The sequence below is a fragment of the Gasterosteus aculeatus genome, chromosome 13, assembly GCF_964276395.1.
Source record: "Gasterosteus aculeatus chromosome 13, fGasAcu3.hap1.1, whole genome shotgun sequence".
Classification (NCBI taxonomy): domain Eukaryota; kingdom Metazoa; phylum Chordata; class Actinopteri; order Perciformes; family Gasterosteidae; genus Gasterosteus; species Gasterosteus aculeatus.
Window position 1 is genome coordinate 11,888,827 of NC_135701.1, and position 26,880 is coordinate 11,915,706.

The following is a 26,880-nucleotide window of genomic DNA, read 5'->3' on the forward strand; positions in this document are numbered from 1 at the left end:
TTTGGACATTTAGGGAAGTACGAACCCTTCCCCCAGGCTTCTCTACAATCATCTGTAAATGCAGCTTTGTACTCGCCACAGACTGTGAGGAGTGAGTGGGCTGTGGACTTGTGAACATAATCCTGAAAGGGTGTCTGGAAATATCCTCCAGCCAGCTCTACGTTCCAGTGATGGAGCTGTGGGGAGAGCCTTGAGGCTGCCAGTGTTAACAATCATTTTAAGGGCATTTCTGTTAGTGAATCTATACTATTCAGGTAAACAATGGGAGGTTTTGGAGGAATTTCCTGAAGAAATACTACTGAAATGCTGTTAGATGTTATGTACGTTTTTGGCCCAAATAAAAGACGTTGACCGGAATGAGTGTAATATTTTTTTAATAGGTATACATCATTATGAAAGACCAAACCAGTGTAACTGATTTTAAGTTATCCGTGATAATGTATGCGTTTATTTTAAAAAGGTCTGCAGATTAGCATAATTTCCTGTAACCCAGGGGCTGTTAAAACAAAGAAGATTTAGACCTCATAGTACTGACCTTAAGCAAATTGACTAATGCGACGTCTCTAGTTATTTTGAAAGTAGGTTGAGTTTCTGTGGTCTAAGTACTCCTTCCAACCTTTTCACCGCGGAAAAGTTTTTCTCTAACAAACTTTCTCTCACTAACTTTTAGTTGTACTTAAATTGATCTAGCTAATCCATTTAGCTAAGCTTGCCCCGGAAACCTACACCCTGAAACACAATTTAGCTGTACTGCTCATATGATCCAAGACAGTTAGCGGATTTCAGTAGATGAACAACTTGTCCCCAGGGGTATAAACAAAATAGCAAAAACACTGTGGAGCTTTACTGCTGAGATGAAAAGGAAGCTGAAATGGTGGCAATTTGCAAGCTAATTTGCTGGAAATATGAGTTTGCTTTAAGGGTTCAGAACTTTCATCCCTTCTCCAAAATAACAGTAACAGAACAGTAGTGGTTAACAAATACCCATTTAGTCCCCATGTTTGACACTGTAGGGTCATAAGGGCAGCTGAATAGCATGTCTTGATACATGCTCATGGAACAAACCATGTAATCAGCTTTTGTATCAATTTTTACTGCGTGTAAGCATACCGGTCTTTCAAAAAACGCTGTTAAAAAAAAAAAAAAGATAAACATTTAACAACGGCTACAAAAGAGGATGGTAATTAGCATGCTTCATTGCAGCCTTTACCGTGACATTACCCATGCAGCCTCACAGTAAGAAGGAGAGCCCACCAATCTCTTTCCACCCCCCCTGCCGTCCTCCGTTGGAGCAATGGCAGATACGTCAGCTAACAGGAATTCCATCACTACAAAGTCACCTCCTGCAGGCAGTGGAAAGTTGGAAGAGGGCAAGTTATTTCCCGCTTGAAGAGGTGCAGGTAACCACCGCTGGTAAAGTGGTGGGTGCTCACGAGGGTGGAAAGGGGTGCTGGGAGAAACTGGCAGCTCTGCCAGCGCCTTGTACCAGACAGATACACTGTATTGTTTTTGTCAAAGGATTCAGATGCACACAAACAATGTCCTTCCGATAGTTATTTGTGTTGCTTTGGGCTGTAGTGCTGGTGTCTATCAAACAGATGCCACCGGAACATAAGTGAGATCTCTCTCTTCCCATCGCTTACCCTCCATACAAACCTGAGTCAACGCAAAGTGTCTGGGAGCCTAGTGGAAATAAACTAGCAAAAGGACACTTAGGTGCCACTGTGTAGCTCCTTTTCACCTCCAAAACACAATAAACAGGCCAGCAACGCACGCTAAGTGGGGAACCACAGAGTAAGTCATGTTGGAGGCTCTTTCTTACACACAGTCACAACCACCAGCGTCTTTTCCTGTGGCTGGAGGCTGAGGAAGCATCTGTCAATTCATGATCAAATACAGGGCCAAGCTTTGAAAAATACCTCATACTTCCTACATTTAGCATCAATCAGTCCTGTGCTGCTGCAGTGTTTCAAAAAGAAAGGCACAGACACATATTGATCAGAGATAAAGTCTGAATCCGCTACAGGGACTTGCAGGCCAAGCAAGGATGGAAAGAGAAAGAGTTTGAAACTGAACACTAATCATCCCAGAGATCATTCAGCCAAATACACTTTGCTGGTTGTTTTATCTGGTATGATGAGTGATGTTTCAGTAACCAACAGCCCGAACCGACTGGCTCCTACCAACGTCTTTGAAATTTCAATCAAGCTTTTACAACTCAAAGAGAAAACGGGGCGACATATCTCTGTATCTAAACTGCAAATTTCAAAAATAAGATTTACTTTTACGGCCTCAGATTAAAATAAAATGCTGTAGAAGATTGTCCATGTGGAAGATTTTTGGTTCACAAAAACAAGACAGTTTATACTTGATTTGTTCTTGATAGGCTGACAACAATGTGCCCTAAATGTGATCTGCAACCTCATGACGACTGATGCAATCAGTCCCAGTATTCACAATGTGACAGGTCAATACAATGTTTGGCTACTGGCCCATCAGCATGCTACTCAACTACTCAACACTGGTGCATGAAGCCACACTGTTTGAAAGGGAGTAATAATAAGGCTGTGTGGTGACATTCATCCGACTTGGACTTTGTAAAACCAATTTAAAACTGGTAATAAAACGGTATTCACCTTTGTTTAAATAGCACATTATTAAACCAATGCTAAAGCTTAAATAATTTTCCACAAACACATTATAAATGCAACAAGCAACACACACCTCTGTAGTTAAGCAATATTTAATCAAATCCCACTGCATAAAAAGTAGCTGACTGAAAAAAAAACTTTGTTGGCCGCTGTGACTGCACACCGTGTCAACACCTTCAGCTACGACTATCCGACGCCTGCCCTCATTATAGAAATCTCAACACCTCAAGATGAGTCATTGAAGGCTCCGCTCAAAAAAAAAGAAACCCAACAACGTTGAGTTCATACATCATCCGCTCATCAAAGAAGTCTAGAAGAGCGCTCACATATTCCAGCGCTCCATGGTCGACAACGTTCCTGGCAGTGCCTCATAAAGCTGGTCTAACAGGCGGGATAGTGCATGTGTTTAGGATAATGTTCACAGGTGTGAAATGGGATTTGGCACTGACTGAGCGGGGAGATAGTAAGAGCAACAGTCAAAGCCAGGGCTGTCTCTCGCAGATGTTGTGTTGCATCTGTACGGTTTGTACAAAAGCTAACATGTATGTGGGCCGGCACCGATTTAAAACAAAGGATTAGATATCACATGAGATGAAGGGAAATCCTACAAAATGCCTCAGTCCTGAATCCAATTTATACTGAATACTGTGTGCTGAGAAAAAGGTTTGTTGCTTACATTTTTTAGAAATGATTCCAGGTAGTCATTCATCCTGTTGGTCAGAGGACTGATTCATGTATGGATGAATTCATAGTATTCACGAGGCAGTACATTAAGAAGTTATGAAGTTATGAACATCTTCACATAGTTATGCACCTAGACAACTGTGATATTCATGAGAATATCACATATATTAAGATTCAGCAGGAGTTAAATACCCATTTTTTGTTTCTTGTATCCAACAAATGTTTTATTCTCATTTATATCTATTTGAGTGAGCTTTCTTTCCATTAAAACCATACCATAACAAAGCCATTTGAAGCTGTCATTTTAAAAGAGCAATTATGAGCAAGCCTTTATCATTTAATTGCAGGAATCATTCATAAGCTAGATCTGATTATCAACTGAATCCCCACCCCCCTCCTCCTCCTCTCTCTCAGACACCCACTGTCTTTGATTCAATGAAGGTGAGAAGAAAACTGGCAAAGTTTTTCATCAGTTATTCAGCCCAAACCAAACCACTGTCTCACCGCCCTCAGGGCTTAATAGGAAATAATGAATAAATGATGACATGAATTTAAGGCAATTGATCATAATTCAGGCCGGAGACAAACCCAATAACATGTTGTCGATATAGCAACTCGCTCCATTTGATTTTATGTTTTGTGGCTTTTCATTCAAATAGAAGGAAATATGTATGACAATAATTAATGCCTGAAACAGACGCCCCCCCCAAAAAAAAGGCCTCTTTTCTAGTTTAGAGTTAAGAGTTATAAGACCGAGATAAATGGTTTGTAAGCACTGGTTAACGCCTCTCTCTCTCTCATAAGGATCGATCTCACAACACAGTTTGCGCCATGATACATTTAATCCATTACTTAGAAGCACACCTGTGCTGGAATGAAGGACAACTGCGCCGTGCAAGCTAATGCAATGCTCAGTGAGGCACACGCTCACACATGGCAGCGACTATTCTTCATTCTGCAGAACTAAGCAAGATTTAGCACTTACGATACGAAGAGCTTTATTCCCTTTTTCAAATTCCTGGATCTATTCAAAAGATTAAGATTTTTAAAGCAAGATTATTATATTATTATGCTAATCCTGCTGATGTTCATTACGCTTGTTATATAGAACTAAAAATCAACTGACACGCTTCACTCCCTGGCAGACTTTTTTGGTAGAGGAAATCATCTGCAGTACCATCATAAGAAAGCATCGACACTGCTGTGAAATTGTCTCAAAACTGGTAAGAACAGTAAAAAAGTGTCGGCTCTAGAAAGAAACACTTGACATTTTTAAAGAGCAAAACATCTCCCAATGGCCGATCCTTGTTGTTACTGTACACAGTAAACCGCTGTACCAACTGTTATTAAGAACACGCACAACAAAATAGCTCCAGATCGGCTATTCTTTTCTCCACCAAACCTACTATACTTTAACTAGTCTTTTTAAAAAGTGATTCACTTCCTGTCACCTCATGTATTCACTGCTCAAGGTAAATGGACAAACTTCACTTCTGTCACAGTTCAGCTCCCCCCCCCATTCTCATTATCAGTTTATTCAGTGCAACTGCATGTCACATCCACCTCGTCCGCTCAATCACTCTCACCTGTCTACCCAATCAGTCTCACCTGTCCACCTTACTGCTCTCACTCTCTTCTGTATTTAAAACCGAGTCACTCACTCGCTGACAGATTTTTCTGGGCATTATGCTTCACTTTAGCCTCATTCCCCCTGTGACTGGTTTCCCGTCGCAGGCCCTGCCTGTCTGGACTTCCCTGCCTTTACTCTGCAGAGGAAAAACACCCAAAGCCTTCCTGTCCCCCCAACCACGAGTATTCCCCTCCCCCCCATACTGACAAGTTCTCAGTGCTTTTACTTGAAAAAGATGTAGCGGTGTACCCCTCTTTTTTTTCAAGGCATGGAGAGAAGGTGGTTAAACTTACTGTGTTGGCAGTGAACTCCACTGAAGCCCGGTGGACACTGGCAGACGTAACCAATGAAGGTGTCTCCCCTGTAGGTCTCGCTGATCTCACACGTTCCTCTGTTGTGGCAAGGATTTGGATGACAAGGGCCTACGACGCAAAAAAATAATTAAAAAGTCAGTTTTGTGTTAAAGTCTGTCAAAGCCATGAGGCTTTAATGAGCTTCAACTATTACTTTCTGATTTATTGTGTATACAAGTACGCAATGTTCCAAGCAACTCATTTGCTCTGGTGTTGTTTCAGTATGAGCATGAATAAAATGAGCCCTGTCATGAGGACAGACATATGTTGCTATTTCTACACAACCTCACCAAGCCAGTCATGTCAATCTATATAAATCAAAAGTGGACCTTGCCGGTCCATTTGAATGAATCAATAAATAACCCTGAGCTGGACCTTGTGAATACACCAGTTTGATTGGCGAGCTGAAGATGACGGGGGGGTATTCGCTGCTTGTTGCTGGTCTCTGTGGTTTGGAGAGAAGCCCAAGGCACAGGCTAAAGAAATATTTACAATTGTGTCATGACAACACGATTGAAATACACAACAGACACAGACAAATCTCTCTAGATATACACAGCTCAGTTTACGTGATCATTGGTCAATAGTGGATTATTCCACAGAGCAAAGCAGTATTTGCTTGGGTGGCTGCATAGACCTTTACTGCTCTGCTGGGTGTGAGCACAGGCCAGCTGGATAATTAATAACTGACCTCCTGCCACTGGTGCTGCTATTTGGTGTTCTTCTTCAATGGTTTCTTAACAAATAGTGGCCAATACTGTAATACTGCAGAGGGACATAACGCCAATATGTGATTTCTTTGAGTAAGTAATAAAAAATGAATAAGATTAGTTGTAGAGAAATGAATTCTCTCAAGGTGCTGTGTATTTAGGGCACATGCTGGAACTGTGTTTATTGGCTTCTAGGTGGGTTTGTATAACTGAACTCTAACAAAATGCTTCGACTAGTGAAGATTAACAAGGTTACATGTTACAGTGCAGCTCCTTTAATCAACCATGATTTTATCATCACCTTCGCTGTTTAATAGGAAAGTTCACAGAGTAGGAAAATTATGCAAAGAATACAGAATACTACTATTTACTTAATTAATAAAAATGTGTACTCAAGAAGGGCTTTTAATCGTGTATGAATGTGTCTGTTTTTGCATAGTTTTCATTAAGTGTTTGCTGGTAGTTCTGTTTCTTACTTTGCTGTGCTGCAACTCAAGTGTACTCATGCCTCAAATAACTGAGTATCGGCCTCCGTCCAAGTTTCCAAATGTTGCTGTTTCATAACATTGATAAAAACAGCAGCATTCCTACTGAAAATCTAAGGGTGCTTGTGTTGCAGCCGCAGAACGTCCATAAAACTCATTGAGTAGCTTTGCAGCTGCTAGTGAGTTCACGATTTGAAGATTTGGCAGAGAAAAGAATATCCATAAAAAATAAAACCTCCAAATTTCCGCTGGTAATGATTAATAACTCAGAGGAGCACTGTCTGTCATTCTATATCTAGGACCAATGGTGATCAGAACAGCATTGGGTTAAAGTTATTACACCACACTATATTACTTAATCCGCAGTGCCCACAACATGGTGTCATATTACTGCCCTCCGAAATGGATCTGGGATCAACCGCAAGAGTGGGGCTGAATGCAAATGGCGAGGCCTTGACGCGAGGTTATTGGTTTGATGACTCAGGTTCCTGCCAATAGCTGTCTCATCTTTTAAATATTGAGTTGTTCTGTCAAAAGTGCTGTCAAAACTTTGTGGTTTCATATTGGATGGAAAAACTTTAGCAGTCGGCTATTAATGAAAACCTTTCCAGAGCCCATGTTAAACGTTAAGAGGATGTGAGAAGAACGTTTGGTGGTCTCTGTGAGCACTTGTGGTCAGTTTGAAGCTTGAAAAAGTATGTTGACTAAAGAACCAGAAGATGAAAAACAAACTTGCTTTTTTAAAGCATTTTTTTTAAGCTGCCTGTCTCTCGATCGAATTTCTATTCTAGACTTATTTTTTTTAAACAACAGATAAACTGTGCTTTGACGTTTCTTTGACATATTCTTATTACGTCTCAAGGACGCCCTCATCATGCCCTCCCAAGTCAATTTGAGAAACGAGAAGCCGTGAGCACAACATTTGACAACGTCTAGTAAACAGGTGCGTCCTTGGATTGGACACTACATCATCTCCTCCCCATTTAAGACTTCAGCCCCAACACAGAAATTGTATGACTAAAAAGCATCTCAGTCAACAAAGAAATTCATAAACACCACTAGCAAGCTTATTATCGTCGTTCTCTCTTTGGTAATAAATTGCATTTCACAAGGAGTTAATCCTATAAAAGTCATCCAATTTCAAAGGCAGGACCTGTATTAGTAATAATGAGAGAGGTGGCTAATCAGTTGAACAGAGAAACGTATAATAGCTTTCACAGAGGACCTGCTCTCTGAGGTGGGTTGGGGGGGGGGGGGAGAACAGGTTCTAGGGCTGTTTTGACGTAATGATCTATAGTGAGAGCAAGGCGCGCTGACAGCCTCCCTAATGTAGAGCGAATAAAGCAGAATAAAAAACAAGGACGAAAGGAGTTTTGCAGAAAGACATACAAAAGAGTGTGCTCTGTATGCAGGGTAGATTTAAATCGTGAATTTATCTTTAGATATAAAATGATGAAAAAGATTAAAAAGTAATCTTCATATCAAAGACTGATTGATAAAGATTGATTGAGAGGATGCAAACCAACATTGGAAGTAGGAAAACAGCATTCCTGATTGCTTTTTGACACTATGATATCCTCAAAGGGTTGAGATTTGAAAAAATAAACAAAACACATTAATATGTGGATGCCAAAGTCTAGTTTTAATTACTGACTAGATGACATTCACAACCACAAAAATACCTGGCTTCCAATTCAAGGGTTTATCCATTATGTGTAAATTTCTTCCAGGGGGGATCTTCAAGGGGAGGGGTTCATTGAGTGGGTTTTAGGATATCTCGTAACGCCGTCAACAGATGCTCCCCCCACTCAGCATGCAGCTTGTTTGATGCATGTCTGCGTGATTCATGTCTGGAGGAAACACTGGCAGCTTTGGTGTGCGAATGTCAGCTGCTGCTCCGCCGTACAAGCCAGCACTCGCTCGGTGATTGATGCGAGCCCGTTTTGTGTTTCGCCGCTACAGCGCCGTGATTTCTTTTCTGGCTGCAAAGAAAGTCCAATCAATCAGCTGTGAAGCGCGGACCAATGGTTAAACACAGGGAAGCATCCTTTGTTTCAGAGGTCTGACTTTTTCAAGGTTAAAGCTACACGTCCCAAACGTTAGCTCATTTGTTAATCCACGAGCGAACTCTAATTACATTAAAGTTAACAGTATAAACCTGCCTTTTTAAAAACGGCACACTGCACACAGTGTTTGTAACATTGGCGGTGCACGCCGTCCGTCCACAACACAGTCGGCAGCAACCCCGCCAGCCCCCGCCCCAAAGCTGTAGACATATTATTTCAGACACTTGATTTCATAAGAAGGATACAATTATCTAGGGGAGAGACTCTGAGAACACATTCCTCTATAAAAAGCTATTTTCACTGGGAAAAGAAAAGCAGAGTTGCTACTGCTTCCTCTGTGTTGGTTGGGGTCACGAGGAGTTCGGACAAAGGATTATAGAATATTTTTAATAACGTTGAATCCAAGTGGCGTGGGTGAGGTAGCCAAAGTGCATTTAGTACCCTTACTAAATACAAACAAGCATCTGCTATTGATTTGGCCGCTGACCTCTCTACTGAGCGACACTATCTCAGACTTAGCAACACTTCCTCAGTTACAAAAAAAAAGAAGCCTTGACTTCAAAAGGAGATAATTTAATAGGCTTTCAAAGATAACCATAATATTAAATTGCCAGTTCCAAAGTTCTGAGGTAACATTTGAGTAAATCTTAAATAAAATACCTGCCTCGAGGTTGAAACCTACATTGAAGCTCTTTTGGCTCCGAATGTGCACCCGGCAGAGAAATCTGACATGCCCTAATTGTGTCAAATCTATTTTAATCCAGGCGAGCTTTCCATGCCGGCTTCACTGGTTCACAGACTCATGGTCACTGCGTCCATCCTTCACCTCGACTGATGAAAGTTGGCACCGCACCGCCAATATTACAGCGTGAGCCGCTGTACGTTCATGCTTTTAGTGAGTCATTGGCCTCCTATTCTCCTGTGCCCTTGCCACTCTGCCATTTCTGCCCATTATCCTTTGATAATGTCAGAAAAATGTAGTTTGAGTTGGAAGAAGTAGGAAATCACGCAGAAACAAAATGGCTAAGAATATGTGAAATAAATATCCAAAAGGAGAACTCACGCTGCGGATCACCACTGTTCTTAACAATGAGCCCAATGCAGAAATTGACGTTCTCTTCTCAAAGACTAAATGCCACAAAAATATCTGAGCTGATCTGTTTCTACCTGGCAAAAGTAATTTTTTTGATTGTAATATTTGTGAGCGCTCCCAAATTGTAATTGCAAGACAGATTAGCCGTGATTCAATACAATTTAAAAAATCAGAGAGAGGCTGGCTGCAACCTGTTCAGTGGAGGACTCCTGATCTGTATTCTGCAGAGGGACTGCCGGTTATCCACTTAACCTTTAAGCTTATTGTGTTCTCATTGGCATGATGCAACTGCTGTGCATTTATAGCGGTTTGTCATATTATTTGAGCTGATGGGATTTCCTGCAGCAAAAAGGTAAAGACGCAGTAAGCTACCGACATTGTTATGAAGACATTTCCCTTTTGTAGAATATTTGATACAATATGAGGCCACTAGATGTAAAGAAAAGATTCAACCTGGAAAAAAAATGCAAGCAATTTTCATTTTAATTTATTGTTCCAAAAATGTAATCTGATGTTCTTTGATGTTTAGCCTATCATAGCTTAAAATGCCATGTAGATAGTGGCCTAATATTCATAGACTATACTGAAGTTGTGTCAAATCCACATAGACATAGAGAACCAGACAGGAGCTAAAGAGACGCAGGCCAAACGTGCTTTAGATCGTCCCCTTTAATGCACATATTCATGCTATTATAAACTGTAACTCCTTATGAAAAAGAAGCTAAAATGTTGAATTTGTGAAACCTGTCATGGCTAATTTGCCATTCCCCATTGCCCTGTCCTCTTTCCTCTCAAGAGTAAAGTTTCAGGTCAATGGTCACAAGCCGCACCTAATTTGGGTCACTTTTGAATCTGTTAATGTATTTTATGTCTTATTGTTCTTTGTTATCTGAAATGTGTGCAGTGCATGTACTAGATGTCTCTGTGCACACATGCACGTTTGAGTTTGTGTTCCTATTTTCTGAATGACCCAGTAGAGTATGAGATTGCTCTAAACTTAGCATAGCAAGAATAAACTGCTTTGATTTGTGGGGTATTATGTCTTATCTAAATAAATCTCTTATTTAAACTCATTTGACCTCAAACCAACCAGCAGATATTGCTATTGATGAAAGAAACGTTGATAAAGACAATTAGATCCCGGAGATGCACTAAGGAGTATTCTTGTATTCAGTTGTGGTGCCTCCCAAGGATGTGATGTGACATATTAATTATATCATTGATGAAGATAAATCAGGTTCTTGTTTACTGGTGCCCACTGTGGTCTAGCCTTTGTAATAAAACTCTCACCACATTAGTTATTTTAATAATGAATACGTATTTTCCCTACGGAAGATGTTTTTTTTTGTAAGTTTCTGTATGATAATTACAAAATATTTGCTTTACTATTCATTACAAACACTTTTAGCCACACAAAAGCCTTTGAATACATTGGATACACTTTACTCGGCATTCAGACTAACGGCATGCATTTAAGTACGCAAGGCATTTACTTTAGATAAAAGACTGTAAACTGTTGATATGTTGAAATACCTGTGTTAATGCTACCGTCAAATGAGTTGTAAAGTTAAAACTAACACACACCAGGAGCCAATTACCTATTGAAATTATGCACCACGCTCAGGCATTCAGAAAAGCAATCAGGGTAACGCAGCGGCAGGGCTGAACTGGTCTGTGATATTCTGAAAACCATCTCATAGCAGCGCCAGACAAAGACGAGCCATTTCGCAAGTCGCACTATTATAAGAGGCTTAAATAGGACTGAAGTGTGGACTGAACTACCAAATGATAGAATCATGAGTGCTGCTGACCAAGCACGATCAGTGAGCTGATATAAAAATTAGCAATGGTAATGAAGGGAGGAGGGGGCGTGGTTTAGATTTAAAAACCGCTCTCCCCCTCTCTCTCTCTCTCTCTCACTCGCACGCCCACACACACGTACACAAATGAAAGGAAATCACGTTACCGAGCATAACAATTTCCCACCTGCTGAAGTTGGCTCCTCACCATCTGCCGCTGTTGAGACACAGAGGAGAAAAAGAGGGACCAGGGGAAAAAGAGAAAAATTAAATTAGCCTCATCGAAACTATGTCACAGTATTATTCAGTGCTTCGGATGCACAGCGTCGCTGCCGATTCAACCGTATTATTTATTGCACCGCGGACAACCATATGTGCATTAACATGTCTCATGTATTCCAGGGGAGCCTTCATAATCTAGACACACCTGCTACCTGTAGGGTAAAACAACCTGCCCGGAGAGCAACTCCACACTGCCGCCATCAAGCGTAGTTTTGCACTCCCTCCACTTATACACTTCTACAGAGCTCCATGTGCGGTCGGTGGCCTTTGGCTAATGCGTGTTCATCATTCTGGACCAGTGTAGGAACCGACCCTGCGGCATTCCTACTTGTTTACTGCATCCCTGGCTCCTAAATCCTAGTCCAGATACACGGCGGAGAACTGGCCTGTCTGCCATCGTTACCACAACCCTGCGTCTCCATCACCAGGCATATAATTGCTCTGAATATGTAACTATGAGTTGGACACAGCTACAGAAGCAAAAGACCAACGGCGTCAGATGCAACATTTGCTATCGTTGTAGAGGATCATCAGAGTCGCATTACAGCATGAAACAATTCCCTAGGAGCTTGTTCTCAGTCACTAATGATACTGGATACCAATGCCAGCTTAATTAAAGAATGATTTTTCAAAAAAGTGCTGCATACTAGTTTGGTGTGTGGCATAAGGAGAGGGTTAAGGCAGCTCAGATCATGAGGCTGACTGAATGTGCCGGCCTTTCATTCAGCTTCGAATTCATTTGAATACATCTAAAAAATAAATTTATCTATTCAACACTTCTCATCATAACAATGACAAACACGCAGAGGGTAGAATTTCTCTTCTCTCTACAGACCAAAAATCAGTGCTGACAGTCTGAACTCCCTGTGGTGTCTTTGGATGAAACTTTTGAATTGCCTCTCTAATAAATGTGGTACCTTGTTTCTGGGGGGTCTTTATTCTGTGTATCTACTAAGTGTCGAACAAGCTGACGGCATTTAAAACGCAAGGGACTTCTGGAACAAATGATTGCGGCTCCGAGAGTAGCGATGCATCTTCGCCCAGCAGCTGCAAACTGAGGGTTAAAATAGACTCACTTCAACAACACTTTGATAAACAGACATAATTAAAGAGTGAACTGCAACACTTCAACGCTTCTTTAACTGTGAGCGAAAGCTCACATTCAAGTCTTAAAGAGCCCACCCACAAAGCACTTTCCAAACCCCTCATGTGCCTGGCAGTAGATGTTCCCCTTTGTGTTTTTACCAATGTAAATCCCAAAACCAAGCACATTGCATGCTTCACTCAGAGCCGCTTTCTTTCTGCCATTTCCTCCCCTGTGTTCCCATCGAGGTCAACTGGCGCACGTATGCAAGCCCACAGACACACACTCCGTATGAGTGCACACAAAAAAGACAAAGGAAGAAGCATTGGCAACTATTCAAACCCACACTGAGAAAATATTGACGCGTAAAAGGGCTTCATGTGTTCATGTGGTGGATCGTAATAGTGCGTGGAATACCGAGCTTAAATTGTACATTTCTTGGGTAAATTGTCTAAATGTTTGGATTCAATTTGTGATATTTCCTTGGATGAGTCAAAACACTACCTTCACTTATTATCACTTGTTATTTCCAATGGAAAGGAAAAGCACTCATCATCCATTGTCGTCTAGTCTCTCAGAGATGGACACACACGTGACTCATGTGTCAAGTAAAATAGTCAGACAGATGTCAGACAGAGACGTTTTATTTTGGACACCAAAACATTTGGCAAATTGATACACCTCGAGGCTTCATTAATACACGTGTAAAAAGGGAGGGTTCTGGAGATGGCTTATTTAAATGACCCCTTCTCATTCCCAGGAGCAGGTTCTCTCGGTTAAACATATGGGTTTGATCTGAATGACAGCTGTGAGGCAGTAATAACCATCCATAATCTAAATGGAAACCAGCCAGCCTGTTCAGCAAACGGCTGTTGTGACCTAAAGGTGTTCAGTGCACAGAACAAGTGCTGAAATCATTCAAAACACCCACATGATACACACACAAATATATATTTATATCTACACGTAGGATGCTTATGCACATATAAAACGTTTTATTTAATGTTCAGGGCCACACAAAATTGTTCTTTTATGGCAAGTAAGTGGACATTGATTATGTATAGTTGTATGGGAAAATGATCTTGCTTTTGACTTTTAAAATAGCAATGTGTGCATGAGTGCATTATATATATCATAAACTCAATTGCTACTTTCAAGTCATGTTTTTTTGTCAAGAAACTTTAGGCATCCTCATGAGCAAGAACAGCTGTAAAGCAAAACATTTAAATCACTTATTTCAAGTGTTTTTTCTACCTAAACCATGTGTGAAAGAGCCACCTGTTATTGGAGGACTTCAGCCTGCACTCCTTCTCTGCTGTGGAAAATAGTTAGACGAGAACGGATGTGTTATTTACATAGAGAGATAGTGTTTGACACTCCAGATGATATTTAGGGATTTACTACTGCACTTCCACGTCGTTAAGTTGAAAGAACATCAACAATGCCTCCCTAATTATTGTTGGTATTATTTATTCTGTGAGTCATTTCACAGTTACCCACCCACTCAAGAGTAGGACGATTTCATGTTAATAAAGCACCGCTATGACAGAACAAGCACTTCTGCGGGTGGTGTTTTGTGGAAGGCAGATGTGCAATGAGCATCTGCTGGGGGTTAGAGAAGGAATGAGTGGGTGTGTCCATTTCTGTGTGGGTTGGGGACACGGAAAGGTGATATCCGTAGTACATATACACTTATCATGCCACCAACTAAATCCTCGTTTGCAACAAAACACTTTAGATGTTCTTTCTTTCAGACAAAGCTAAATTGAGCAGGTATAATTTCGTACAGTAATTGCCAGTTGTACAGCTTTGTTAAAATAAACAAGCAACTGTTCCAGCAGTCCTGTCTGCTTTTCTAAATATTATGTAATTTGAGTCATTTGAGTACCTTTAAAAGTTAGTGAGTGTTAATCTTAGTTTTCTGAATTGTCTTACTTACATCAATGGTAACTCTTACCTGGAACTACAATGTCAACATATCTACGAAGACTTATGTCGATCTCATTCTGCAGCCGCCTGGCAAGTTGATTGTAATAATGCTGCTCATTTATAGTTGCAAACATGTGCAACCTTTTAAACTGCAGCTTGAGTCACACTGTAATTGGACACAGTCCTGTGGCAAATTAAACTGGTTTGTTGACTTCCAAATAGGGGAAAGAAACTTTCAACAAAACACCAACAAAACTTTTACTGCTTGGGATTCATAATTTGCGACACTTGACAGACGCAAACCGGCTGGTCGGACCCAGCGAGTGGTGTCGGGTCCGCCAGCATCAACGGTGACAGTCGACCGTCACCGTTGATGCTGCACTGCTAAATGTGAATACGATCCATTACCTGGATTGTTTTTGACTTTGTCGCGGGGGTAATTGGCCATGAAGGTAAGAGTGATAAGCTTTGCAAAGTCCTCATGTCGGATGGAGCTCAGTTTGACTGCTGGCCAGCCATCATTGTTATGGTTTGATACTTCCCAGCTAATATCCAGCTTTTGCCAATATAATCAAACCAAAGAAGCAGTTATCTATTACCGTGTTTCACATTAAGGCAAACCAAATAGCCATCATTTTTATTTTTACTCAAGTCCTTATACTTAAATCTAAGAGACAACCACTCTTACCATATGTAACAATAGCCATAAAAAAAACCTTTTAGTGTAATAAATTTAACTTAACAACCCCTCCTGTGTGCAAAAAACACCCACCAGGTCAATGCCATCAAACACACTGTCAGAAAATAGGTCCTGACTCCCACGACTATGTGATGTAGTGTTATCATCACTACAATTGCAATCGTTGTGTTGACATCTCACCCTGACGATGTTGGTATCAAAACAATACTTTTATCTTTATTGCTAAAGCTCTACAGGGTTGCATGATTAATGATAATGCTAACGAAACAACGCTGGAAAAAGTGTCGAAAATGATTAATGCAACCCTTTATTCTGTGTGGATTTTATTTCTACTCAACCCTTTATTCTGGCTGCATCTGTGAGGGTTACAAGTAGGGGTGGGAATCTCTCTCACCTCACGATTCGATTCGATTCCGATTCAGAGGTCAACGATTCGATTCTAAACCGATTATCGATTCTAAACTGATAAAACGATTAGCGATGTATCTTGAGTTTCTAAATTTTCTCAAATCTGAGTTTGCTACTCAGAGGTTGCTAATCACCTCCTACTTTATTTGATAATTAAAGAAAATCAACAGATGAATTACCTTCTCAAATTTTTTATGAGAGAAAAAAAGTCTTTGTCACAAATATGATTTTCTATCGACAATGCAAGAACCAATGCAGCTTGCATTTCAACACAATATGGAGGTAGCCTATGTAAAAAAGTATTAAACAGATTCACTTTTCTTTTAAATGAAGAAAAAGCTGCTCACCGGTCCGTATTTGTAAAATACCGGAAAAAAGTCCAAATCTGTAAATATCTTGCCAACTTTCAATACGGATCCACTTTTTGGAAAATCGAAATAAAGGCTTCACAAACACAAGACTCAATACATCGTGTTGTACCTCTACCAGTGTACCAATCTTATTGCTTAGCCAGTCAGTCATATCCTTGTTTGTGGCAGCTAACAAGTAGCCTATCAAATCTGTCTACTGTACTACAAAACATTTAACACCACAAGGGTTGTTGAGAGAAAAGAAGACACTTTATTGTCTGTACTTTTTCTCTGAAAAATCACTTACGCTGACATTATTTGCTAGGACACTCACAGCCGTCAAGAGCTGAAGCCGCGCTTTTCGTTTGTCAGAATTTAACAGACAGGAAAACTGAACACAAATACAGACGAGAGGAAACACTTTGTTTTGAAACTTTTGACAGAACAAAGAAATAGTTCTCCTTCGTTTCTCCTTTTGTTGTACCAATAGACTATTTATTTGTGCGGCTCAGTGATGTAGTGAGGTTCCTCATTCCATGAGTTCAGTTAATGAACTGCAGGTTTCTCGGGCGTTAAGGGTTTTCTTTCTTTCCGCTCATCGGCTATGATTCCATTTTTTAAATGTCTGTTAGCTCCCCTGGTTCATCGTAGGGGATCCAAATCATTTCACACCTCCATTCATTTCAAGTCTACCACTTTCCACATTATAGAAATACATCAACACTCCACTCTATAAATCTCGCAGCCATTGGCAATGTCAACGCCATGTTGAAGCTTCAACGTTACATGACATTATGTCCGTACCAACTCTTTATTTTTTCGTTTTGCTAAAATGATTTTTTTGAGACGTACGAATTTGAAATTGAAAATATTTGAAACCACTAGAGCCAACCTGTCCTTAATCACTAGCTATGATCTATGCCCTGCTGATCTGCCTTAATTAAGTGGAAGGGCTTATGCTAATCCAGATTTAACTGCTATCCCTGCAGTCGTTATTTAAACATCTGAACTCCAAGCCCTTACTGCACTCAAGGCTGTTGGTAAAAGGTATCGAGATAAAGGTTCTTAAACAGTTGCATATAGCCTGGTGGCTCGAGTAGTAATGATTTGTTTGTTTACTCAATTAACCTCCTGATTTTCACAGTGAGCTGGTTTCTCTTGATATCAGTTAGAATCACACAGAAAACTCTGTTGCAGGTCGGTGTCAACTCGTGTCTCAGAACTGAAGCTGAACTGACTGGAGGTAAAAAGTCAACTTAGATCCATCCACCAATTGCTGTTGCCATATTGTTCCTTTGTTAATGTGAGTGGCTAAATTTATATTTTTGAAACTGAAACTACACTGTGAAGGGTTGAAATGCCAGTTCAACCTTTTGTAAGTGTAATTTTATACATTAAAGTAGGGATACTGTGAAAAATTGAAAATAAAAACATTGTATATTACCTACAGACACCGCAACTGGGGTTTGGTTTTTATATAACATAAATCATTTGGTCAATATGGTGGGGAAATTACTGCCAAAACAGTTAATAAACTGTTTATTAAAGAAATCTCAAACAAAGCAAAGATGTGTTTTTCAAAATCCTAGTTAATAAGATTACAAAATTGGCTTTCTTAGCGGGAGTCCAATGAAGTGCAGTCTTAACTAGAGTAAATGAAGAATAATCATTATCCATCTGTAATGCTGTACAGCAGGTAATTTTGTCCTTTTGAAACATTTGATGTGTAATATATACATATATATATATATATATATACAGTATATATACATATATATATATATTCCCAGGATCGCTCTCTAGACCAACCAGTGAAAGCTGTTCAGTTAATTTCTGATGTGCAAATAATATTTGGATGGTACAAACATACAGTTCTGGCAGTATTTTGCAAGAACCAAAAAAGCAATGCAGCAAAACTAAATCAGGAACGAAGACCAATTGACATGCTTCATTTTATTTTGGTAGAGGATAGAAAAGTACCAGGGAGCCCGTCAACAAACCAATCAACTGCAAGTATTGGGAGCTCATCTAAGTGAGGAAAACAGGATGTAGGTATATCACTGTATATCCGTTTTTTGTGAGCTCATTTCTTTGGACCTTTAGGTTTGAAAAGGCTCTACAATAAATACATTTTGTGTTGAGGCGCAATATCAATATTACTATAAGATTTTGAGTTGGTGTAAAACTAAACCATATTTGTTATACGATTAATAGAAACTATACAAATAGTAAAAGGCCATATTATCACAGACTGTGTGAATGCCAAGCGAAAACCTTGGATCAGATTTTCTAAAGGGAAGTGTTTTTGTAATGTGTTGAATACAGAGTGCAGACTTTTCAAAGCCTGATTCATAATGTCTTTTTCTGACACACAATCAATGTTTTTTCTTTTTGTTTTAAAGGTCAGTGTGCTAAACCACTTTAATATATTTTCTCAGTAGTGTTTTGGCCAGTGTCAACATTTAATACCCTAGGAGGCTACCTCAAGAGAAGTGGTCAAGATTGACCATGTTCCTGTGACAGTTGTCGATAAAATACAGTCTGTGATGGTGGCGTTTGACATTTTCTTACACATTCTGAGGTTTCATTCGATTCCTCAGGCGAAAGATCCGAAACACATGCACGGTGCTTGCCATGAAAAAAAGATTCCATTTACAGAACATGTGCGGGTGGTCAGTATTCCAACCTGAGTAACCACTGCAACTACCAGATGCCTTGGAAAGGAGGCTGACACAGAACAATGCAGCAAGTGTTCCTTTTCAGAAGAGCAACTATTTCTCAATATTTTGGAGCCCTACTGTGCAAAAGGATCTCATAACCAAAATATGTATTGTAGATGTTGTATCAAACACAAAGATGATCCCAGGAGAAGTTGCTACAACTACTTGCTTGAAATGTATTGATTTACTCTTATGAAAAAGTTTTGCGAGAAGTTACTGTAAAAGCTGTTTTTATACAACCACGGCATTTTCAGTAAAAAAAGATTGTGGTCGGATCAAAAGTACAGCTTCTCTGGTTTCGCTTTGTGTGGCTTTCAAAACAGCAAATAAAACATAATGCAAGACCACAGAGAAGCCCTCACTTCCATAAATATATATATATATATATATATAATTTATTGGATCTTTGCGTACAAATGAAATACAGGTTGGGATTATCACTGCATCAGCGTGAGAAGAAAAATGGAGGAAGGCAGATGAGAAGAAAAGGAGAAATCAGAAACAGCAGACTGCAGCATGTGCAAGCCATGGAGAAAAAGCCCAGTCGCTACTATCTTAAATAACCATTTCACGCCTTAAAGAAAACGCTGTCATCCCTTTCATCGTCATGTATGGATTCCACCAAAGTCCGTACTACTAAAAGTCCCCTAAGTGACAAAGTGCACAGAAAGGGATATGTTGCACAAGCCGGTTCCAGAAATGTGAACACAAAGCTCATTTTACTTCAATCATCTGAAGTGGAACTCTAAAGGTCCGGATGGACGATATATTTCCATTTCTCGGTAGAAGAAGGTGTTAACACAGACAGAAATATTTCTGCAATGTTAACTGAAGGTTATCTGTAGACAATGAATTTTTCCAAAGAAAAGGGTTTAAAGGTAATATTGACAACTTGTCATATGCAACCAAAGAGCCTTTGAAGGTTGTTCAGACGCGTGCGAGAGGAAAAGAGGAATGCGCATCGGGAATCACATCACAGCAGAACTGACATGAATAATATCAGAACAGCTGACAGAGTTCATGGAAATGTTAAAGGCTAAAAGGTTGAAATGTACGCCCCATGTATATGTAAATACTGTATATATCTATACTAGTATCATTCTAACTCAATGCAAGCGAGTTCTTTTCTCATGCGTTGTTAGAGAACAGCGGCATGAAAGTCAACATCATTCCGCACCAAGCAATCTCTTCTTCCATTGTGCATCTTGTTGTTCCCCAAATGACAAGGAAGCCGAACTTGAAAGAGTAAACTGGATCTTTGTTTCATTGCCAAGTTTATATCTGAAGCGTAATTTGTTCCCATCAAAGCGGTGAAGAGAAAAGCCAGACTCATTCCACTGTATTGCACATTGTTAGCGTAGGAAGGGAGGAGGGGTGAAACTCTCACTCCTCCTAATTGGATGTAATCGCTGGAGGGAATAAAATTGCTTTGGCCTCTGGGAAAGAGAAGCTAGAAGAGAGAAGAGAAGATGTTTAGAGATGCTAAACATCTATGGAAGAGTAGAAGGACATGCGGCGTCGTCCTAATAAGCTGAACATCACTGCTCAGAAACGGAACACTAAATATATGCACATAGAAGAAGAAAAATAAATAAATAAAATTTTAAAGGCGCCAGAGAGGAGACACGCCGTGGCGAGAGTCTGAGAAAAGGCAGCACATGAAACAGATAAATGGGTATTGATAACGGAGAGGACGCTGGCCGCCAAGTCTGTGAAAGCTTTTGGCAGGACCAAGTACAGAGAGAACATGTTAAACAGGAGAGAAATCTTTGGTGCTCCTGTGAGGTGAGTCGTTTGCTGAGCGACATTCCTTTAAACGTCTTGCACTAGTTGAATTAAACAGATTTCTGCAGGTAGTAGAACTCAGTCAAAAGGTGGCTGATATTAGAAGAGAGAGAGAGGTCCAACTAGTAATTTCCTTATTTCAAACAGAAATCTCACAGTTCGGTCCGACAGGGACGTTTTATACGGAAATTTAAAATTAAAGTGATTTCACTGCTGATTTTGCAGTTTTCTCATGGCTGCAAAATTAATCTTTGCAGTTTTTTTGTGGAGAGGTAATTTTTGGTAAACTTTTACATGTGACTTACATGTGAAAAAGTTAATCTAATTTGTCTATTGAGCCTGAAATAACCGTTTGTACCATTCCCACGTATGCATATACTTACGCTTAGCGCCCAGAATCAGCCACCCATATTGAGCACGGTGTGGTGGAGCTTAGGTCGCTCTGTGGTTAAAGGCTTCGACCAACATGATCATCATCTCAAAGGCTTGTGCACACAAAAACAACTTATTTTGCCACAAAAACCTCCAACCACTCAAAAAAGTGGGAATCTTTCTTCCGGGCCAGAGGTATCGGTCTGGCTAATCTCAAATCACTTACTCAGAGATATGCTTTTGGTTGTGTGAGACCACCTTCACTTCTACTATGACGTCACACTGGAAGTAAACCAAATAGCGGAGATATATTCGCACAGGGGTCCTTAAGTTGAGATGAGTGCACCAATGCTACAATGAACGGTGTGGGTAAGACCTTCACTGTGCTCAGAGACAGGGGTTAAAAAAACAAAAAAAAACAAAATGCCCACCAAGCTCCTTTTTATTCTTTAGTGTAAAGGTCTCCATCCTTGTTAGGACTAAGCTGGTCCACCTTTCTGCCCTCTATTGCTCTCATTACCGCATCCTGCCTCAGCCACCTCTAAGGCTTGCAAAAGGTGCACAGAGGGCTTTTGTCTGAGGATAAGATCGATACCTTTCCTCATCCTTGGCCAGAGGCAGCGATAATGCACTCAGCCCGGCGTCTAGAGGGTTCACCGGATTTTGCAGCAACCTGAGACGACAAACGGAAGCTTTCTTCCGGTAGAACAGGTGCGATTATTAACCTGTCCCTAAAAATAGAATGTACAGTATTTCCAAAGCTATGAGGAAAATATAGTTGCTGATTTGATGGTACTATAATATATAGATAATTTCACATAAGGTTGTAAAGGGAGATTTGTCAAGCTACCGTTCTAAATCGCTATGAAACCCAATCGGATGTAGCAGCACCATCTTATATCATTTTACAGGTGATTGGCTGCCTGATCATGCTCCTATTTATGAATGCCTAGTGCATGTTGAAAACTGCATCTCTGAAGCAAAGCTCTGGACCGGAGCATTTTTTTCTCATGTAAAGCATCTGCCTTTGAGCCTGAAGTCTCAGCAGTAACTTTTATCATTCATGTCTCATTCTATCTGGTGGCTGCAGCAGGTTAGTGATAAAGAAGTTAAGTGCTGTGATTATTTATTTTAAGTTTACCATCTCTTTAGGTCAATATAAGCTTAATTAACACACTCGATTATCACAAGGCTTTTATTGTTACATGGTTATTAATGCAAGTTTAACCATAAAACGGCAGTTGACAATTAGGATTCCTCTAATACGACATAAATAATTAAGTGAAGATAACCTAGACTGCAAAATCAATGTATAAAAAGGAAGAATCTTTTGCTCCTTAAACGATAAATCCGATGGTAAACCAAAAATAAATCAGCAAAATAAATTGTAGCCGTGTCTGAATCTTTTTGCAAATTAAAGACCAGCATGAAAACATAATATCAAGGCCATATGATTGATTTCTTTAATTAACATACTTTATGCATCGAATTTCAGCTTCAGCTATAGTTCAGAAGTATTTCACTGGATTCATAATATTAGTTTAAATGATTCCACTGCCGTACACAGAGAGTGTAAATTCCACATTCAATTTGAAATGGTTGCAGTTTTCTAATTGTTAGATGGAAAAAAAAGGTATTATTGTTATTATTATTATTTCCATCTACGTATATAGCTGCATCTTGTCAAAGGATTTATTTATATGTCACTGCCAAACTGTGTTGTACAAATCACAGATATTAAATGGTCTCTGGCTTCAGTAATGATCCTCTCTTAGACCTGACGTTCCTTTTTAGCATGCGCTTGTCTTCACTGAGAAGCACAGTTAGCTCTTTTGCCCTGCATCTAAAAATGATCGTAGACGTATAAAACAATGTATGCTCTGCTAAATTCAACCTAGGACTTTCTGAGCAAAGACAAGACTTTAGGTGTGAAGGGAGCAGCCATTGATCAGGAGCCACAGTGCGGCTAAACCCGTCTTCCCGCCTGACATTCACTGCAGAGCTTCATGTTTGGCTTCATATTTGCGACATGCTTCTCTCTGCCCTCGCTGCCCCCCCCACAGCCCCCTCGTTTCTGTGCACGCTCATTACATGTGCCCCAGTTTGCTCGTCAGCCGGGAAAGCCTCGTTACAAATTTGGAAACCTCCCATCTTTTGTACCTTTTTCTTCCGCAACAAGATATCTCGTATTCATGCTTGTATCCCAGAAGTGGCATAAAACGATTCATCAAACATGTATGGAAACGTGGAGCTCACATTTCATTTGAATCTTCACAGCTACTGCTGAAGAGGAAGGTATCTGTGAAGGAAAGTGCTCATGCAGATTTTAAAAAAGGGCCACAGGAAAAAAAACATTTAACTTCAATACTGCATTACTAATTAAGAGGATTGATGCATATTCAGCAGCATATGAAGGCATTTCAGAAGCCCTGTTTGCTAAATGTACCTCATTAGCTCTCTTGTTGTCTTGATGTTTTCCATGTGGAATTTTGGATGAAAGGGAAATTATGCCACACAAATACAGTCTGTGACTGAACAACCATCTGCTTAAAAATTCACAAAGTATGCAGTAGTAGGGCGAATTCAAATGTTCAGTCTTTTTACGTGTGCATGTGTGAGAGACAGAGAGACAGACAGCTTCAGAGAGCAACGTAAATTATACAATGCTGGAAAATGTTTCATTACCTATTAGTCTGCAACTTTTCTTTGCATTAAAGAAAATATCCAGGGGAATACCCTTGCTTATGTGGGGAGTAAGATGAGAAGACTGAAACCTCACGTCTGTTCTACATGCAGCTGGGACCAGTAGCCGGTTAGCTTAGCTTGTAGCGTCGTGGAATTGTGGTTTAAAAAGTTCTGTTTGAAAGGGCCAAAATAATAATTGTCACATCATATCTTGTTTGTTTATTCTATACTTTAATCCAGGGGATGGCAAATATCACTCTGCCATTTTACTTTTACGTGACTATTTTTGGGGTTTTTTTAGTTGTGAGGATCTGGAATTTCCAATGGTTGCCTGGAACGCTCAGGCTGACAACGACACTTCACAAAACACTTCTTCCCTGATGACCCTTTGTTAAATGGTAAATTGTTTTTAAATGTTGTACAAATGTTAAACGGGACACAAGCTGTTGGTTTGCTGGCTGCAGCTACATACTGAACAAACAAATCAGTATGGTATTAATCTTTTGATTTAATAACTGTAGACAGAAGAAAAGGGCGTATTTCCTTTTAAATCTCCTCGGACCGTCCTCCCTCACATAATAACACACCCTGTAACACGATGCACTTCTCCACTTTCCAATGTCTCACCGCGTAACTGTGAAAATAACATGCTTATTTTTTCAAAGATGACTCTATCTACTCATGTTAGAAGGACATGAAGAAGTGTTTAGGAAAATCCTCTGGTCCTTATCCACTCAAACTTCACAGCCGTGGGCCTGAGCTGGGCATCGTGTGTACTATAAAGGGGCCGACCTTGAGGAATTGAATTTCTTCATCGTCCTGCTTACTTCTATATCACTGAATTCCACGTAGCAGGTGCGAGCCACAGTACTGTCCATGTCAAGGCTCAGCGTGGAGTAGCTTGGGGAGGGATGACGTAAGGCTTAGGGTGCGGTCCCGAGTGCAGCCACAGTACTCAACATCAAAATACTGTAGCTATACTTTTCAGTCGTTTTTTCGTGTCTCATTGAATAGACAGTTAACTGGAAATTGAAAGTAAATGACTCACTGATCAAGTCACGGATTCAAATGCAAATTCCACATTGCCTTATATTACAAATAATAGGATTAAAAGGCAATAAGATACACCTGCAATTCCAAAGATATATATGTTTGGTGGATAAATTAATTATATGGATGTTTCATTGAAAAACATATACACACACTTTTTAAATGACACCAAATAATGCATTTAAGTGAGATTAACATGCTGTCAAGTTTTTCCTTTAACCAGTAAAAAAACAGAAGATACAACAACCTTAGATGATTTGCCATGATTATCAGAACCAGTCAAACATTCAGGCTCCCTTGCGTGGCTCGAAGCTCTTCCGCGGATGTACATGTTAAAAGAAAAAGAAAAATCTGTATATTCTTCTTAAGGACCCAAATAAAATCTGTTGGTTGCCAACCCAGTCTTTGGGGATGATTGCTCTAAATAAGCAAGCATGCATCTGCAAAATGAGCACATGGTCTGGAATCAAACAGAGGCTATGAAATAGTGGAATTCAGAACAGACCAATCTTCTCCAAGTTGCTGCAGCCACCGTATAACCTTGATTTTATGTGTTATAATTATAACTTGGAGGGAGACAGGGAGAGAGAGTTAGAAAGAGAGGGTGAGATCGGCTTCAAATAAGCCACTTTAATGCTTCAAACCTGGTTAAAAAAAACTCTCTGTGATCAAAACGTTGTTACACCAAGTGACAACAAATGACGATCCACATACAGTGTAGCTGTATAACATATTCTCCTTTTGGATTATCACTGAAGTAGTTTATTTTCTCTTTCCTTCTGCATTGCTCTCATTCTTTTCCTACAATGTTTAAAGTCTTGCAAATATGCATATTAGCAAATACAGCCTCGTACTAAGGACTGACACTGTTTACTGCATATGTTCATACAGCATCATAATTGCATCATGTTGAATTCACACAGGCAGCGTGTTCAAGGCCCAAGGCTCAGGTTCCCGAGTGGCACACACAAATACCGACGTATTAGATACATGATGGGAAAAACACATGTACAGCTAACATTTACGTAGTAGTCGTCTACCTACGTTTGCTTGTGGGACTGCTTGTTGCTCTTTGCTGTCCATGGAGGGGAATGTACTAAGACACATTTATATATTATAACACTGTAATAAATCCAGCCTATTCTTTCAAACAAAGAGTCTGGCCACAGCAACAATTAGATCGTTCTTGGTTTTCTCATTTTAAAGTCAATTGAGCTTAATAGCAGAAACATATATATCATTGTTTAACTGCATTAACTTTATTTCAACTTTTGACAAGGAGACCACGAGCTGCTGCTTTTTTGGATTAGTGACAATAGACTACACACGTTGTTATAAACTCTACTTCGGAGTAGAAAAGTAATTCTGTTCATTATACTTCAATCAAAACGGCGATGTGTATCCTTGCTCCCAGCTCTTCTTTCTGCCTGGTACTAAAAGCTCCAACGGTGATCTATAACATCTGGTCTGGAGATATTGCACTTAAAAGAAAAATATGCACTTCCTTCACTTGTCAATGTGCAGCATACAGCATGCCATTACCTCAAATAACCCTTTCGAAAACAGCGCCAGTTCAGGGCAGTTTGTTTCATATCAGAGTTGAAAAATGCACTTTCAGTTCCAATGCAGTATAATACCGATTGTTAATAAAAAAAACCATTTATTATCGTAGATGGGCTCATCCCGATTTTGATCACTCACTAAACCGCCCCCTGTTGGCATTCAGCACAGTTTAGTGCAGAAGCACACTGGCTGACATGATAAATAAAGGGATGCTGTTTTTGTGTTCATGGTAAATTAGTGAAGTATAGACGCACAAACACACTGCGCTTAAGAGCCAGAATTGCTGCCTAGACTTTGTGTGGTGACATTTCTGGGTTAGCTCTCCCAGCTTCAAGCACACAATCCCAGCAAACTGCACACACAAACACACACAAAAACACGGTTTTGGTATAATCAAACATAAGTTGAAATGCTGATGTTTGGGCATGAAAAGATATGCACCAACGAATCCTGAAAGGAGGCTACTATCTACGCTTCACTG

General features: G+C 40.0%; 1 protein-coding gene across 2 annotated transcripts in view; it reads right to left on the reverse strand.

The window, feature by feature from the left end:
• The window catches only part of edil3a (EGF like and discoidin domains 3a), a 73,004-nt gene that overhangs the window by 39,387 nt on the left and 6,737 nt on the right, over positions 1-26,880 (reverse strand). The window contains exons 2-3 of one of the 2 annotated variants that reach the window (XM_040195851.2): positions 11,659-11,688; positions 5,259-5,387 (exon numbers count right to left, since the gene is read on the reverse strand). In XM_040195851.2, the coding sequence (XP_040051785.1) occupies positions 5,259-5,387; positions 11,659-11,688 (159 nt within the window). The remainder of the gene's footprint in view (positions 1-5,258; positions 5,388-11,658; positions 11,689-26,880) is intronic. The other variant, XM_040195852.2, reaches the window with a different exon arrangement.